Genomic DNA, 14,803 nt, shown 5'->3' with positions numbered 1-14,803 from the left:
GATAAACTACCCAGAGGAGGAAGAACCAAAATAATTAGGGGCTTTTAGTGCATATCAAATGATGATTGGTTGAAATAACTGAGTATATTTAGCCTAAAGAGAAGACTTATATGATATTCAGGCCAGTTTCAATGATCTTGTGATGGAGAGAGCCATCTGCACCAAGAGAGAGGACTGAGGGAATGAATGTGAATCACAACCTAGTATTTTCACTTTTTTTGTTGTTTGCTTGCATTTTGTTTTCTTTCTCATTTTTTTCTCTTTTTGATCTGATTTTTCTTATGCAGCATAATTGTGGAAATACGTATAGAAGAATTGCACATGTTTAATATATATTGGATTACTTATCTAGGGAAGAGAGAGAGAAAAAAATGAACACAAGGTTTTTCAAGGACAAATTTTGAAAACTATCTGTACATGTATTTTGAAATTAAAAAGCTTTGTTTAAAAAAATAATAATAACGGTCAAAAAAAGAAAAAGAAAAGACATCATGGCCGACTTCTAATATTTGAAAAGTTGTCATGTATAGGAAGATGAGCTCATTTTGGTTCCAGGGCATGAGTAAAAAATCTGAAAAGAGGTAAAGGTAAACTTGTTTTCAGGAAAAGCTTTATAGCATGTCTAAAAATGTGATGGACTGGCTAGAGAGATGATTGCTAGGTTATTCTGGCAATTTGAATTATGTTTCTCAGATTTAAAAAATAAATAGTTATGTGGTTCTGGAAGAATTACAAAATCACTGACAAACAAAACAGCCAACTTAAATACAACCTTCTCAATATTTTTACATGGAAATATGAAAGTATCCCTAAAATATATTGCCTTACATAAATGAATAGAAATTGTAACAGTGAGGTATCTATAAATACACACACACACACACACACACACACACACACACACACACACACACACATATCATCCAATATTGTTCCTATTGTTAAAAACTTAACTTACCAACCCTATATTCCAATACCTTTTCATGGCATGTTGTTGACCTCCTGTGGGAACAAGTGATAAATTTATTCATCAATAGTAATTTTAAAAACACAGAATACTAAGACATAGATGATTTACAGTATGCATAAGTGGAAGGGAATGCCCATGCCCCAGAAATTATGTCACCATTCTCTGGGTAAGTTAATTAATCCATTCAATTGTGTAACTCCCTCCCTAGGGCTCAATGTATCAGTCAAATGCTCTTTTTAATTGACTTGTCAACCCTATGACTATTGAAGTCCATCCCATCAAGGCTTGAACTTCTTTCCTTGGTACCTGACTTCGAGATATTTGACTTCATTAGAACGTAAGCTTTTTGAGGGAATGTTTTACTTTTGAATTTGCCCAGTGTTTAGCACAGTGATTTATACTTAATAAATGTTTACAATTTTTTTTCCTTCATTATTCAAGATTATGCCAAAGTTTGGTTTAACATGATAGATTCTTCTATTGTAAAAAGCTTGAAGTAGTCCTTTAGTCTAATTCTTAGCCACCAATCTTCCTGCACCTTAGAAGCCCACTAGAGTGGCTATTTCTGTTTTATTTCTTTTGTGTGCAGGGAGAGGCCTTCCTCGTCCAACCCTATTCAAGGTCACAATGAGGATCAGCAAAACACATCTTAACTAAACTATGAAAGAGTGAGTAGATAGACACTTTGTTGTCTGCTTGACACCTGACTTCTCACAAAAATCAATAGGAAGGAAACCAAAGCTCATCACTAACCTCAGGCCTTACTAAATATAGGGAGGTTGAGGAAAAAATGAAAGTGAGAGTGGAGGTGACTTAGAGAAAACAAAAATCAGGAAACATAAGAGATGGGAGTTAATAAAAGACACCTTCATTTAATTGTTATACTATCTTAGTGACATCCAGCTTTCATTAACACACAAGGCACATGCTATAGTATGTGCAAAAGGCATAGGCTGCTTAATGATTTTAATCTGATGACTCAAATGCCCCCAAAATAGTCCAGTTGCTTAGGGACTTAATTTTGAATCTCAAAATTTAGGGACTCAAAAGTATATGAAATCTGTTTTGATGGCCAAGAAGTGGTAATGGACAGAATAATCCTTCTTTAAAAAGAGAGAGAGAGAGAGAGAGAGAGAGAGAGAGAGAGAGAGAGAGAGAGAGAGAGAGAGAGAGAGAGAGAGAGAGAGTTAGTTATATTGGAATCTTCAAAATCCAATATACTTCAAAAGTTATCTAGTCTAATACATACCTAAGCAAAAATTTCTTCAGAAACTCCTGGATGGAAATGGTTATCTATCCTCTGGTGGAATACTTCTGTGGATGAAAAACTCATTATCTCCAAAGCTGGAATAGGAAGAGTGTTTATACATAGATTGAATCAAAAATATGCCTCTATGAATCTGCATTTCACTTTTTCTTTAATTAAACTGAAATATGTCTCTTAATAACTTCCAACTAAAGGGTAAGTGAATAAACTCACTAAGTAGGACTTTGAGTTGGGAAGATCTGAGTTCAAATTCTGCCTGAGACCTTTACTGGCTGTGGACTGGGGAACTCACTTAACCTCTCTCTGTGTCTCCATTTTCTTATGTGTAAAATGGGGATGATAATAATAGCAATTACCTCACAGGCTCATGAGATTTGAATGGGATTTTAAAGCATTTTGCAAATCTTAAAATGCTAAATAAATACTAGCTATTATTACTACTAATTTTGCCCATTGGTGTTGTGATACTGGAGCCACCTGCCAGTGGCTGCTGGAGGTCTAACTCAGATCTGTAGAATAGATCTCTTCATATGAAAGGATGATAATGATACAAAGAGACTCAGTTCTTTGTTTTTTTTTTTCTTTCTTCTCAGTTCAACTCAGCAGTTGCTGTTCTCTGACCTCTCCACCAAGAGGCCATTGTGTTTTCTGACCTTTCTCCTCTTCCCTCTGTCTTCAATTTATTTTCCCAGCCCACAAACAATACTTGTGTCAGCAAAGGCTGCTTTGCAACTCCTTCAGTATAATTCACAGATGTGGAGGCTCTCAGAGAATTGACATGCCCCTTCACCTAGGCATGGTCCTTAACACACTGGGCCATGAAAAACAGATCTAATTTCTCTGCCACAATACAGCACAAAGTTAGCTATCAAGCCCCCTCAGACTTCTCCAAGCTTTTTAACCAAGTTTCTTCATCCAGTCTCTGTGGAGCATAAATTCTTCACCATATTGGTCTCCTTGTGCATAACACTCCAATATCTCTTCTAAAAATGTGTTGTCCAACACCTAACATCCTATACCAAGGTCAAAAGGGGCTCATGAGTTAGACATAAAGAATAATATTATAAACAAATTAGAAGAACATAGGATAGTTTCCTCTCAGATCTGTGGAGAAGGAAGGAATTTGTAGCCAAAGAAGAAGTGGAATACATTATAGATATAGAATGCAAAATGGATAATTTTAATTATATTAAGTTGAAAAGTTTTTGCACAAACAAAACAAATGCAAACATGATTAGAAGGGAGGCAATAAACTGGGAAAAAATTTATATTCAAAAGACTTCATTTCTAAAATACATAGAGAATTGACTCAAACTTATAACCACTGAAGCCATTCTCAATTGATAAATGGTCAAAAGATATGAACAGAATTTTCAGATGAAGAAATTGAAACCATTTCTAATTATATGAAAAGGTGCTCTAAATCACTATTGATCAGAGAAATGCAAATTAAATTAAAATTAATTTTAAAAAACTAAACTCAGATTACTACAGATTATATCTTTCAGATTGTCTAAGACGACAGTAATAGATAATGAATGATAAAGGTTGGAGAGGATGTGGGAAAACTGAGATACTAATACATTGTTGATAGAGTTGTGAACTGTTTCAACCATTCTGGAGAGCAATTCAAAACTATGCCCAAAGGGCTATCAAAATGTATAAACCCTTTAATTCAGCAGTACCTCTACTGGGTCTGTATCCCAAAGAGATCATAAAGGAGGGAAAGGGACTGTTTGTGGTAGCCCTCTTTGTAGTGGCAAGAAACTGGAAACTGAGTGGATGCCCATCAGTTGGAGAATGGCTGAATGAGTTATCATGTATGAATGTTATGGAATATTATTGTTTGATAAGAAATGATCAGCAGGATAGTTTCAAAGAAGCCTGGAGAGACTTATATGAACTGATGCTGAATGAAATGACCAGAACCAGGAGATCATTGTACAAAGCAACAAGAAGAATATACAATAATCAATTCTGATGGACATGGCTCTTTTTAACAACAAAGTGATTCAAACCAGTTCCAATGATCTTGTGATGAAAAGAATCATCTGTAGATGAGCCAGAGAGAGGACTGTGAGAACGGAGTTTGAATCACAACATAGCATTTTCATCTTTTTATTGTTTGGTTGTGTTTTGTTTTCTTTCTTATTTTTTTTTTGATCTTGTTGGGGGTCACAGCTCCAACTCCCAAGTGGAACAGGCCTTATGTGACCAGCATTGCCTGTCCACTTGAATGGCCAAGACTGTGAGCAATGAGGGGTGAGAGCCAAGGGTGGTGTGAGACTCTGCTTTATTACAAAAACTATCAGTCCTTTTATCTCCTGATTCTACTTTCTACATCCTATGTGAACACATTCTTAACCTACAGTAGGTACATGATTCTCTACAGGAAGCTACACATAGATATGATGTGTGCATTCCTTTCCTAATAAGGATATTCAAGGTACTCCCCTCTAAGGTCCTGCAGGCCTCTCCCAGGAACTGCCACATTGCTGCTTTGGGTGGGACCCCCTTCCTCCTAGCACCATTTTGTTCATCCTTACAAGGCTACCCTCAGATTATCTGAGCCATCATACCCATTTCTGATGTCCAAGGCTGGCGTGGTATTGGCAAGTCCTCTTACATGATCTTATTTTTCTTGTGCAGCATGATAATTGTGGAAATATTTATAGGATTACTCATGTTTTACATATATTGGATTAGTTGCTATCTGGGGACAGGGATGGGGAGAAGGAAGGTAAAAATTTGGAACACAAGGTTTTACAAGGATGAATGTTGAAAATTATCTATGCATATGTTTTGAAAATAAAAAAAAACTTTAATTTAAAAAATGTGTTACATATTTAACATGTATTGGTCTACCTGCCATCTGGGGGGGGAGGGGGAAGGAGGGGAAAAATTGGAACAAAAGGTTTGGCAACTGTCAGTGTTGTAAAATTACCCATGCAAATATCCGGTAAATAAAAACTATTAATAAATAGATAGATAGATAGATAGATAGATAAATGAATGAATGAATGAATAGATAAATAAATAAATAATGTGTTACTCATAAAAGAACACAATATTCCAGGACCTTTAAACATGTTTCTTTTATTCAGCATAAATAATAAAAGAAGAAAGGGAAACTGATATTTCTCTTAAGATTAAATATATGTTTTGGATGATGAATAATCTACATAATTCCCCTTTTAAAATATTCAGAAACTCCAGTGATCTCACTGATTTGGATATTCTATCTAATGATAACAAATTATCATCCACACTTTTCTGCCCAGATACCTGATGCAGAACTCTTGTACAGGTTAAATTGATGTAACATGTTGGGAGCCTCTATTACTTTCTCCTCACCTCACAAGGATACCAGTGGATAACTGGACAGATTGGGAGGCAATATATCTATAATTGCTATCATCATATAATCAACATATTCTTTTTAGATTGTAAATTTCTTTGATATGCTTTATACTGTTTCCTCTTTCTGGTTTCTTATATGTTACTATTTGCAATCTGATTTTACATACCATGTACCTATCTGCCAGGAATGATCCTTTATTTTAAATTTGCGGAAGACGGATATTAGGAGACTCACAGTCATATAGCAATACCAGTGGAACATTAGTTTTTTGTTTGTTTTGTTTTGTTTTAATGAGTTATATTTGTTCTTTATAATTTTGTAGCATTCAGTTTTTTCTTTTTTTATACTTTTATTTTTTTGTTAATTTTATAATTATAATTTTTTTTGACAGTACATATGCATGGGTAATTTTTTACAACATTATCCCTTGCACTCACTTCTATTCTGAATTTTTCCCTCCTTCCCTCCACCTCCTCCCCTAGATGGCAGGCAGTCCCATACATGTTAAATGGGTTATAGTATATCCTAGATACAATATATGTGTGCAGAACCAAATTTCTTGTTGCACAGGAAGAATTTGATTCAGAAGGTAAAAATAACCTGGGAAGAAAAACAAAAATGCAAACAGTTTACACTCATTTCCCAGTGTTCCTTCTCTGGGTGTAGCTGATTCTGTCCATCATTGATCAATTGGGACTGAATTAGATCTTCTCTTTGTTGAAGATATCCACTTCCATCAGAATACATCCTCATGCAGTATGGTTGTTGAAGTGTATAATGATCTCCTGGTTCTGCTCATTTCACTCAGCATAAGTTGATGTGAGTCTCTCCAAGCCTCTCTGTATTCATCCTGCTGGTCATTTCTTTTTTTTTTTCTTTTTTTAAATTATTTTTTATTATTATATATTTTTTTATAATATTATCCCTTGTATTCATTTTTCCAAATTATCCCCCCCTCCCTCCACTCCCTCCCCCCGATGACAGGCAATCCCATACATTTTACATGTGTTACAATATAACCTAGATACAATACATGTGTGTAAATACCATTTTCTTGTTGCACAATAAGCATTAGATTCCGAAGGTACATGTAACCTGGGCAGACAGATATTAGTACTAACAATTTACATTCACTTTCCAGTGTTTCTTCTCTGGGTGTAGCTACCTCTGTCCATCATTGATCAACTGGAAGTGAGTTGGCTCTTCTTTATGTTGAAGATTTCCACTTCCATCAGAATACATCCTCATACAGTATTGTTGTTGAAGTGTATAATGATCTCCTGGTTCTGCTCATTTCACTCAGCATCAGTTGATGTAAGTCTCTCCAAGCCTCTCTGTATTCCTCCTGCTGGTCATTTCTTACAGGGCAATAATATTCCATAACCTTCATATACCATAATTTACCCAACCATTCTCCAATTAATGGGCATCCATTCATTTTCCAGTTTCTCGCTACAACAAAAAGGGCTGCCACAAACATTTTGGTACATACAGATCCCTTTCCCTTCTTTAGTATTTCTTTGGTATTATATGCCCAGTAGTAGCACTGCTGGATCAAAGGGTATACACAGTTCAGCATTCAGTTTTTATATTTATATATGTGTGGTTCTTTCCATTTACATTGCTATGGTCATTAAGAATGTTATTTTTTTGGATCAGCTTTCTTCATTTTATGTAATGTTCTGTTCTCCAAATTATAACCATTCTCTTGGAGCAGATTTCTTGGGGAGCTTCTGGATGCAGACTTGGCTTCAGTTCAGTTTCAGTAATCACCTCAAATGCACCCAGGAATTAAAGTCCAGATCCTTTATTGTGTCTTTCAAAGTCCTGAATCTTTTCCTGGGCCCGGTTAGCTTTAACAGAGGCCTATTTCTCTCCTTGGTTCCCAAGAGCTCTTGTCCGAATATCTCCAGCCAGCACAAAGGTGGAAGTTGGAAATGAATCTTGACTCTGAATCTCCTGGAGCTTCAGTGGGCTTGTCCTTTTATATGCTCTTTTAAACGTGTGAAAGGTGTGAACTCTGAACTAGAGAACTGTTAAGTACCATGCTAAATTAGACAACTGACTTAACATCTTGTTAGAATCCTAACAGTTTTACATTAGTTCATGTGGATGATTTTTTTCAAGCTTTTCTGAATTTCTTAAAACAGAGAGTCTATTACATCTATGTACCACAGTTTGTTTTACCCTTCCTCAGTGAATAGCCACCTACTTTATTTTGAATTCTTTGATATAATGAAAAGGGTTTCTATAATCATTTTAGTGTATATAAATATTTGTTTCTTGTCAACAACTGCCTTGGAATATAAGCACAATAATGAAATTCCTGGGGCAGAATATGGACATTATAGTTAATTTATTTGCATAATTCCAGATTTCTTTCTAAAACAATTGTACTGATTCACAGCAACAACAGTGCATCAATGTGCCTTTCATCCTACAACCCCTCAAACATTAATTATTCCAATCTTGTGTTACTTTTGCCAATTTGCAATGTGTGGAATGAAACCTCAGGGCTGTTTTGATGTTCATTTCCTTTATTATTAGTAATTTGGAACATCCTTTAATATAGTCATTAATAAATTTCAATTCTTTTTAAAAACCGTTTGTTCATATCTTCTTACCATTTACCTACTGGGGAATATGTGTGTTGATATAAATGTTGTTACATCTTAGATACAAAAGCTCTCAGAGAAATTTGCAAACAAAATTCCTATTCAGCAACTACTCTTCTTATTTTCAATGCATTAATTTTGTCTAACCAAAAGTTTTCAGATTCATGTAATCAGTTATCTGTTTTATCTTTTGTAATTGCCTCTATCTCGTGTTTATATTATCCTTAGTTATGAGAAGTATGTGATCTGCTTTTCTTATAATTTTATAATTTTCTTATAATTTTATAATATGCTCTTTAACATCGTTCCTGTATCCCTTGTAAGGGCCCTTTAAATGGGCAGACACAGTGCATCGGGAGATTGAGGCCCAGAAATAATTTCTGTGGATATTAGGACTGCCCTTGGGCGGGATCCTGGCCATATTGAGATAGCTTCGTAATGGGTGACTCTCTCGCTGATTGGCTGTGTGTGTGACCTCACAGGCCCTATGTAAGCCCACTGCAGGCAGCAACCGCTCTCTTTAACCTGGTGCTCTTCACTCTGGCTCCCTAGCCTGGGTGGCCAAGCCAAGATGGGTGGCCAAAAGAGGTAAGGGTTTTGGTAGTGAACACATGGGTCTTCTGACCAGGTGTTCACTCGGGAACCAACAAGTCAGGGCATCAGTTAGGGCATTATGTGAGTAGGTATAATAAAGGCTTTTAAGATTACACGTGGCTGTTCTTGAGTGCGCTACCGGTTATTAAGCTAGTAATTGTAACTGCCAGGAGAGCACGTTACATCCCTTTAGAATATATTAGAATATATATTTAGAATATATAGAAAATATTGGCCTAAGCCTTATTCCTGCCAAACTGCTTTCCAGTTTTCCCAGAACTCCCTCAAATTCTTTTATAAGTAATTTATGTTTTTTGATTTATCAAACCCTGTTTATTGAGTACTATTGTTTCTTATTCTCCAATTTCTAATTTGTTCTGTTCATCTTCTTCTCTTATTTTCCAAACAATACTAGATTGTCTTGATAATCACTGCTTTATAGTATAGTTTGAAATAGACTTTCTAAACATTAATGCTATAGCCTAAGAAACTGATATTGAAAATTCTAATTTCACATTGTCATACTTACATGCCTGATATATGTGCATATATATATTTGTTTGTATGTATACAAAGTAGTATTTCCTGAACCTTTCTCATAAATATATTTTCTATTGATTTCAGAATCAGATCATTATAAAAGTATAGTACCCTACCTATTATTTATACAGGAGAGTCTCTGATATACTCCAAGAGAAAATAAAATACTGAATCAAAGATCTTTAGACTATTAGTAATGAATGATGGTTATGATGATGCCAGGAAAAGTGTGTGTTAAGTAAGCTTACAAGTTCAGAAATGTCTTATGTGAAACACAGATTGTAAATATGGTTCAAAGATCTAGATTTTGAAGATTAAAAAAAAACAAGTTTCTCTAAAGAATTTGCATCAAATTAAATAAAAATAGGAAGGTTCATATAAGTTGGTACAAAGCAGAAGGAGCAAAATAATATTTAGTGACCACAATGGTTAAATAAATATGATATAAAGAAGCAAATGATTTTAGATTAAAAGCAATGATTAATGTTGATCCTGGAGAACAGAGGATGAAACACTTCTCTTCCTAAAGGAGAAATTTGAGACTATTAGTACAAAATATCAAATGCAACCTCACCTAGAGTCAATTTGTCTATTGATTTTGCTATGTTGTTTAATTTAACAAGAGAGAGTTCAGTGTAGCTATTGAAGTATAAATTAAATGTTGATCCTCAACAAAATTCAATCTTCTGTACATTTGAATCTCAGGAAATAGTATTTCATGTTTGGAGGAGACCTTATATCTCATATCTGCCTACACCTTATCAGAGACATAAGAGTCCTTGACCAGAACAACTGACATCAAACACATCAAGAAATCTCTAAATCAGTGATTTTTAAGAACAGGCCCCTGCTAAGGAGGAAAAGGCATTCATTTGCTTACCAATTCTAATCAACAATGGATTTGCATTTCTTATAGTTATCATGCCTTTTATTTTCTCATTTGTTAGGAAAAACACTGTTAGGTAGTAGTTTTTTTTTTTTTTTTCAGGAAGCCCTTCAACAAGATATGTTTCTAGTTCAAAATTAAATCAGACTACTGCTGCCCTAAATTAGTGCTTCTCAAAGTATGGCCCAGAGAATCCTGGGGCACCGGGCCGGGTCTCTAATATTCTTTCAGAAGATCTACAAATTCAAAATTAATTTTATTTATAATATGGTAAAAATCTATATATATAACCCACATTCACAAAAAATCTTCAAACAGAACCTCAATAAATTTTAATAGTATAAAGACACTGAGTAAAAAAGTTCGAAAACCACTGCCCTAAATTATTGCAACATATGAGATTGTGGGATATATGAATTTATAATAAACCCACATATCCTAAATTTCTGCCATTCTTTTTCAATTTTGAAGGGAAAAGTAGTACATTTTGAAAATATAAGATTTAGTCATATCATATGTTCTTTCTTTGATGTGGAAAATATGGTCACCATATAATTTTTTTGTTTCAGTAATTTGCAGCAATAAAAATCAAATTTCATTAAGATACAGGTTTCCATTGATAAACTACCTATATGAATTTCTTCTTCAAATATATATTCATATGTTTTATGCACACATGTGTGTTTGTGAATGTATACATATTTACATATGTGTGTATATTCTGGCCCCTCCCCAAAAAAGTACTCAAGGCAGTATCATATGTATGGTGGATCCAGTTTAGGTCTTTCAAAAATATCTTGCTCTAAATGTGTTTCTAAACACATACATTATTATGTTACAATTTTTTTGGAATAAATTTGATTTTGTTCTTAATGTAGAATATGCTGATATAAAAGGATCTTACAGCTTAGTTTAACCCTCAAATTTTACACAAGAGGAAGCTGAGGCCAAGAAAATGACCTGCCCAGCATCACCCAATTACTTTTTTCTAGTGGTAAAGCCAAGGTATCTTAATCTGGGTCTAAAGCTTATTTCTCTCTATGTCCCTTCTCATTATCATCATTAGCATTAATATTCAATGGGATCCTAAATGTAGAGCAGCATTGTGTCAGATAGAATATTTAAATCTTTGCCCTTTGAACAAAGCAAAGAATATTAGTTTCTTCTCTTCCTAATAGTTTCATTTCCTTTTTCAGCTTTGATGTTTGCAGGGGTTACTGGTTTTAAACAATGGAATAAGTAGTTCATAATTTGGTTGTTTCAAAATGGAATATTTGAAAATGTAATTTGTTTATTTTTTGCCCTAGATCTAACTGGCTTAAAAACCCAGATGCTGATTCTGATGAGCTATTCCGAATGGTGGCTGAGGTTTTTATCCTTTGGTGTAAATCACACGTAAGCTGCCTCCCCATCCCCTGTGTTTAAGATTCTTGTCAAAAAAGGCATGGTTCCTGGAAATCTTGCAGTAATGTTTGTTTTATTTTTGCTTTGTTTAACCCTAGAACTTTAAGCGAGAAGAGCAAAATTTTGTAATTCAGAATGAAATTAACAATCTGGCATTTTTAACTGGAGACAGCAAGAGCAAGATGTCAAAAGTAAGTCAATAGGTGTCATTTTTTAAAAGATATTCAACCTCAGGACTCTATCAACATTTAGATGTCTGATATTATTCTGGATTAATTTTGTATTGAGGCAGTTTTTTTGCAGATAGGCCAAGGAACGACCAAAAAAATTCATTGTTCTTGAAAATTATTCAGAATAAAATGTACCTCAAAATATGCAATCATCCTCTTTTATGAATAAGATGTTGCTGTACATACTGAAAAAGATATAAATGTTTTAGGATTTACATTATAATTTTAAAATTTTCTTGTTTAAAAGGTTGATCTTAAAAACTATAACTTGGGCTTTTAAAATAGAGCTACCTACCTTATAGCAAAAATGCAAACACATATGTACATACTGTCAACTCTTGATTATTTGTTAGGAGATAGACGCCTAGTGGAAAATATTGCTTTGAAAATTATTAACAGTATATGTTCTACTTTATATACTTTCTTAATTGATATCTGGGGCATTTCCTGACATTGTACTCAAGTTTTGTTGGCATCTCAGTTTTTTCATGCAGAGAAGCCCTCAGAAGCTCAGTGCTTTCACAGCTCCTTGGAAGGTTTGAAAAACAGACTTATGATTCTGAGAGAGGATAGCCTCTTCCTAGCAGGAGGGAATGTTAAGGAGAAATTGAGCAGGATGGACATGAAAAGGAAATAAGCTTTCTAACTCTTCCTGAGTCAATTCTTCAGACTGTCATTTCATTTTGTTTGATATGAATTCCTAAATCATTAAACATACCTATATCCAAATGTAAGTGCAAAATGAAAGGCAAATCTAAATGACTTGTACATCATTCACTGCTATGTATCAATCAGGCTTCTCCCTCCTTTTATAAGTGAGAATAATTGAGAGTTGACTGTATTTATAAAGCTATGTGTAATATAAAATACTGGTAATACCTATCTGTTTACATATCATGCAATATAGATAAGGGTGCTGCATATTGAAGAATATACTGGTGAATTTTTCATGAGGATTCCCAAGTAAGTTAAAATCACTACTACAAAGAGTGGTAGCATTAATTCAAAGCATTGATTCAAAAGTGAGTCATTGTAATGCCTTTGTTCTATTTAAGATTGTAAGCGAATGCTAGTATTATATCAAAAGGCTCACTCAAGGCTATAAAACTAAAAATTACAGCTAGTTTTGAATTTAGGGAAGTAATAGATTCAATGTAACATTCCTAAGGTTTTTTTCCCTTCCTTTAGTTCCAAACTTCATAATGTTTCCAGTTTGTTGTGCTGTGATTGTTGCTTTGAGGAACCAGAAATGACTGTGACTTTTTTTTTTAATAAAAGGGGATATGTGAAAGTCAAAATTTACAGAACATATAAATTGGAGAAAGGGAGTTATTCACATTACAAGAGGATTTTATGAAAATATAATTCCATTTTATGTTACCCTTTTGCAAGTGTTGTTAGAGAATTTTAAAAAGTAATTCATCTTATTATTAGCACAATTAATGCTAAATTGAAGTATAGCTACAATAAAGGTTTTTAGGCTATAGATCATATCTTGCACTTCCACCACTGAATTCTGACCTGATGTCACTATTCGTCTCACCTTTTAATTATTGTCTTGAGTTCTGGTTCCCATTGGGAAAATTTTATTTTTAATTGACATCATGGTCCCCAAGTCACAAACAACTTCTCTTCCTTCTTATAATCACTTCAGCCTTTCCAATCAATTAGTTTTTCCTTGGACTTTTAATTAATTACCTACTTCTTCTTAATTAGACCAACACTCATGGTTAGAAACAAAATAAGTTTAATTCACTTAACCCTGGATTTCACCTTTCTGATGAGGGATGACCTAAATTCCTTGGGTTTGTGATTGTTGAACAAATCAGATGAAACTGAATGATGACATTTCAAAACTAATCTATTAGACCAACATGACTCCTCGGTGTAATCACTTATATAGGAAGAGGAATATAATATTAAATAGAGGAAAAACATATCCAATTCAACAAACATTTATTAAGTACTTATTGTGTGCAAGACACTATGGTAGGAACTAGAGATAAAAAGATAAAATCCTTGTGTATACGTTATTACTGTTATTTTTAATTCCTTTACAACATAGCATTTAGATACTTCCTTATGAATGCATACTTTACCAAAAGAAAAAAGACAAAATAAAAACTAATGAAATAATTATATTCCCTTTTGAGAAGTCTCTAGCATTTGTAAAACTATAAAGTAAAATCATTGCATTTTCATTTTTATTTATATAATTTGCAAATCTTTTTCAATGTTAATCAGGCAACTGTGTCATGTCTTTATATGTTACAATGTCATCATATACTATACTTAGATGTTAACTAATACCATATTCCTCAATATAAAATCATTCTTATTGCTTCTTTGCCCTGGTTAAGAGGCAGTGTGATTTCAGAAATGAGCCAAAGAACTAAAAGCCTTTCAGTGGCAAATTAAATAAGAGTGCTGATGCAAGAATCAGGAAAACCTGCATTCATATCTGGCTTCAGACACTTATTAAGTGTATCATCTTGGATAACATGTCTATCTCAGTCTCTTCATCTGTAAAATGGAGATAATAAGAGTTTCTGCCTCCAAGGATGGTTGTAAGGATAAAGTAAGATTATAATTATAAAGTTCTTTGCAAACTTTAAAATGCTATGTAAATGCTAACTATTATTATTTATTATTATTAATCAGAAGTTTCTGTTAGCCCATAGTTGAGCTTTTTATTCGCTTTTTCTGTGACTAGGGACAAGTCATTTAATTCTTCTGTACCTTAATTTTCATTCTGGCAAAGTAAAGTAGTCTATTAACTTGCTCCCTCTATAAAGGTCATCAAAATGTGCTTTAGTTTAAATTAAGTGTGCTAGAGTTACCTTTTTAAGGACAGGTGGGCATTGTATAGGCACAAAGAATTATAAGAGTGGAAGAAATGTAGTTAACCAGAGATTAAACATTTATATCTTTCCTAT

The 14,803-nt window shown here is 33.8% G+C and overlaps 1 protein-coding gene across 1 annotated transcript in view; it reads left to right on the top strand.

Moving 5' to 3' along the window:
- Positions 1–14,803, top strand: part of RYR3 (ryanodine receptor 3) — a 753,032-nt gene that overhangs the window by 653,396 nt on the left and 84,833 nt on the right. Inside the window, 2 exon segments of the mRNA XM_074289179.1 lie at positions 11,541–11,628; positions 11,736–11,828. Of these exon segments, the coding sequence (XP_074145280.1) occupies positions 11,541–11,628; positions 11,736–11,828 (181 nt within the window).

Source organism: Sminthopsis crassicaudata, chromosome 2 (genome assembly GCF_048593235.1).
Source record: "Sminthopsis crassicaudata isolate SCR6 chromosome 2, ASM4859323v1, whole genome shotgun sequence".
Taxonomy (NCBI): Eukaryota; Metazoa; Chordata; class Mammalia; order Dasyuromorphia; family Dasyuridae; genus Sminthopsis; species Sminthopsis crassicaudata.
Note: the sequence above shows the minus strand (reverse complement) of the source record. Positions and strands in the feature narration are given on the sequence as shown.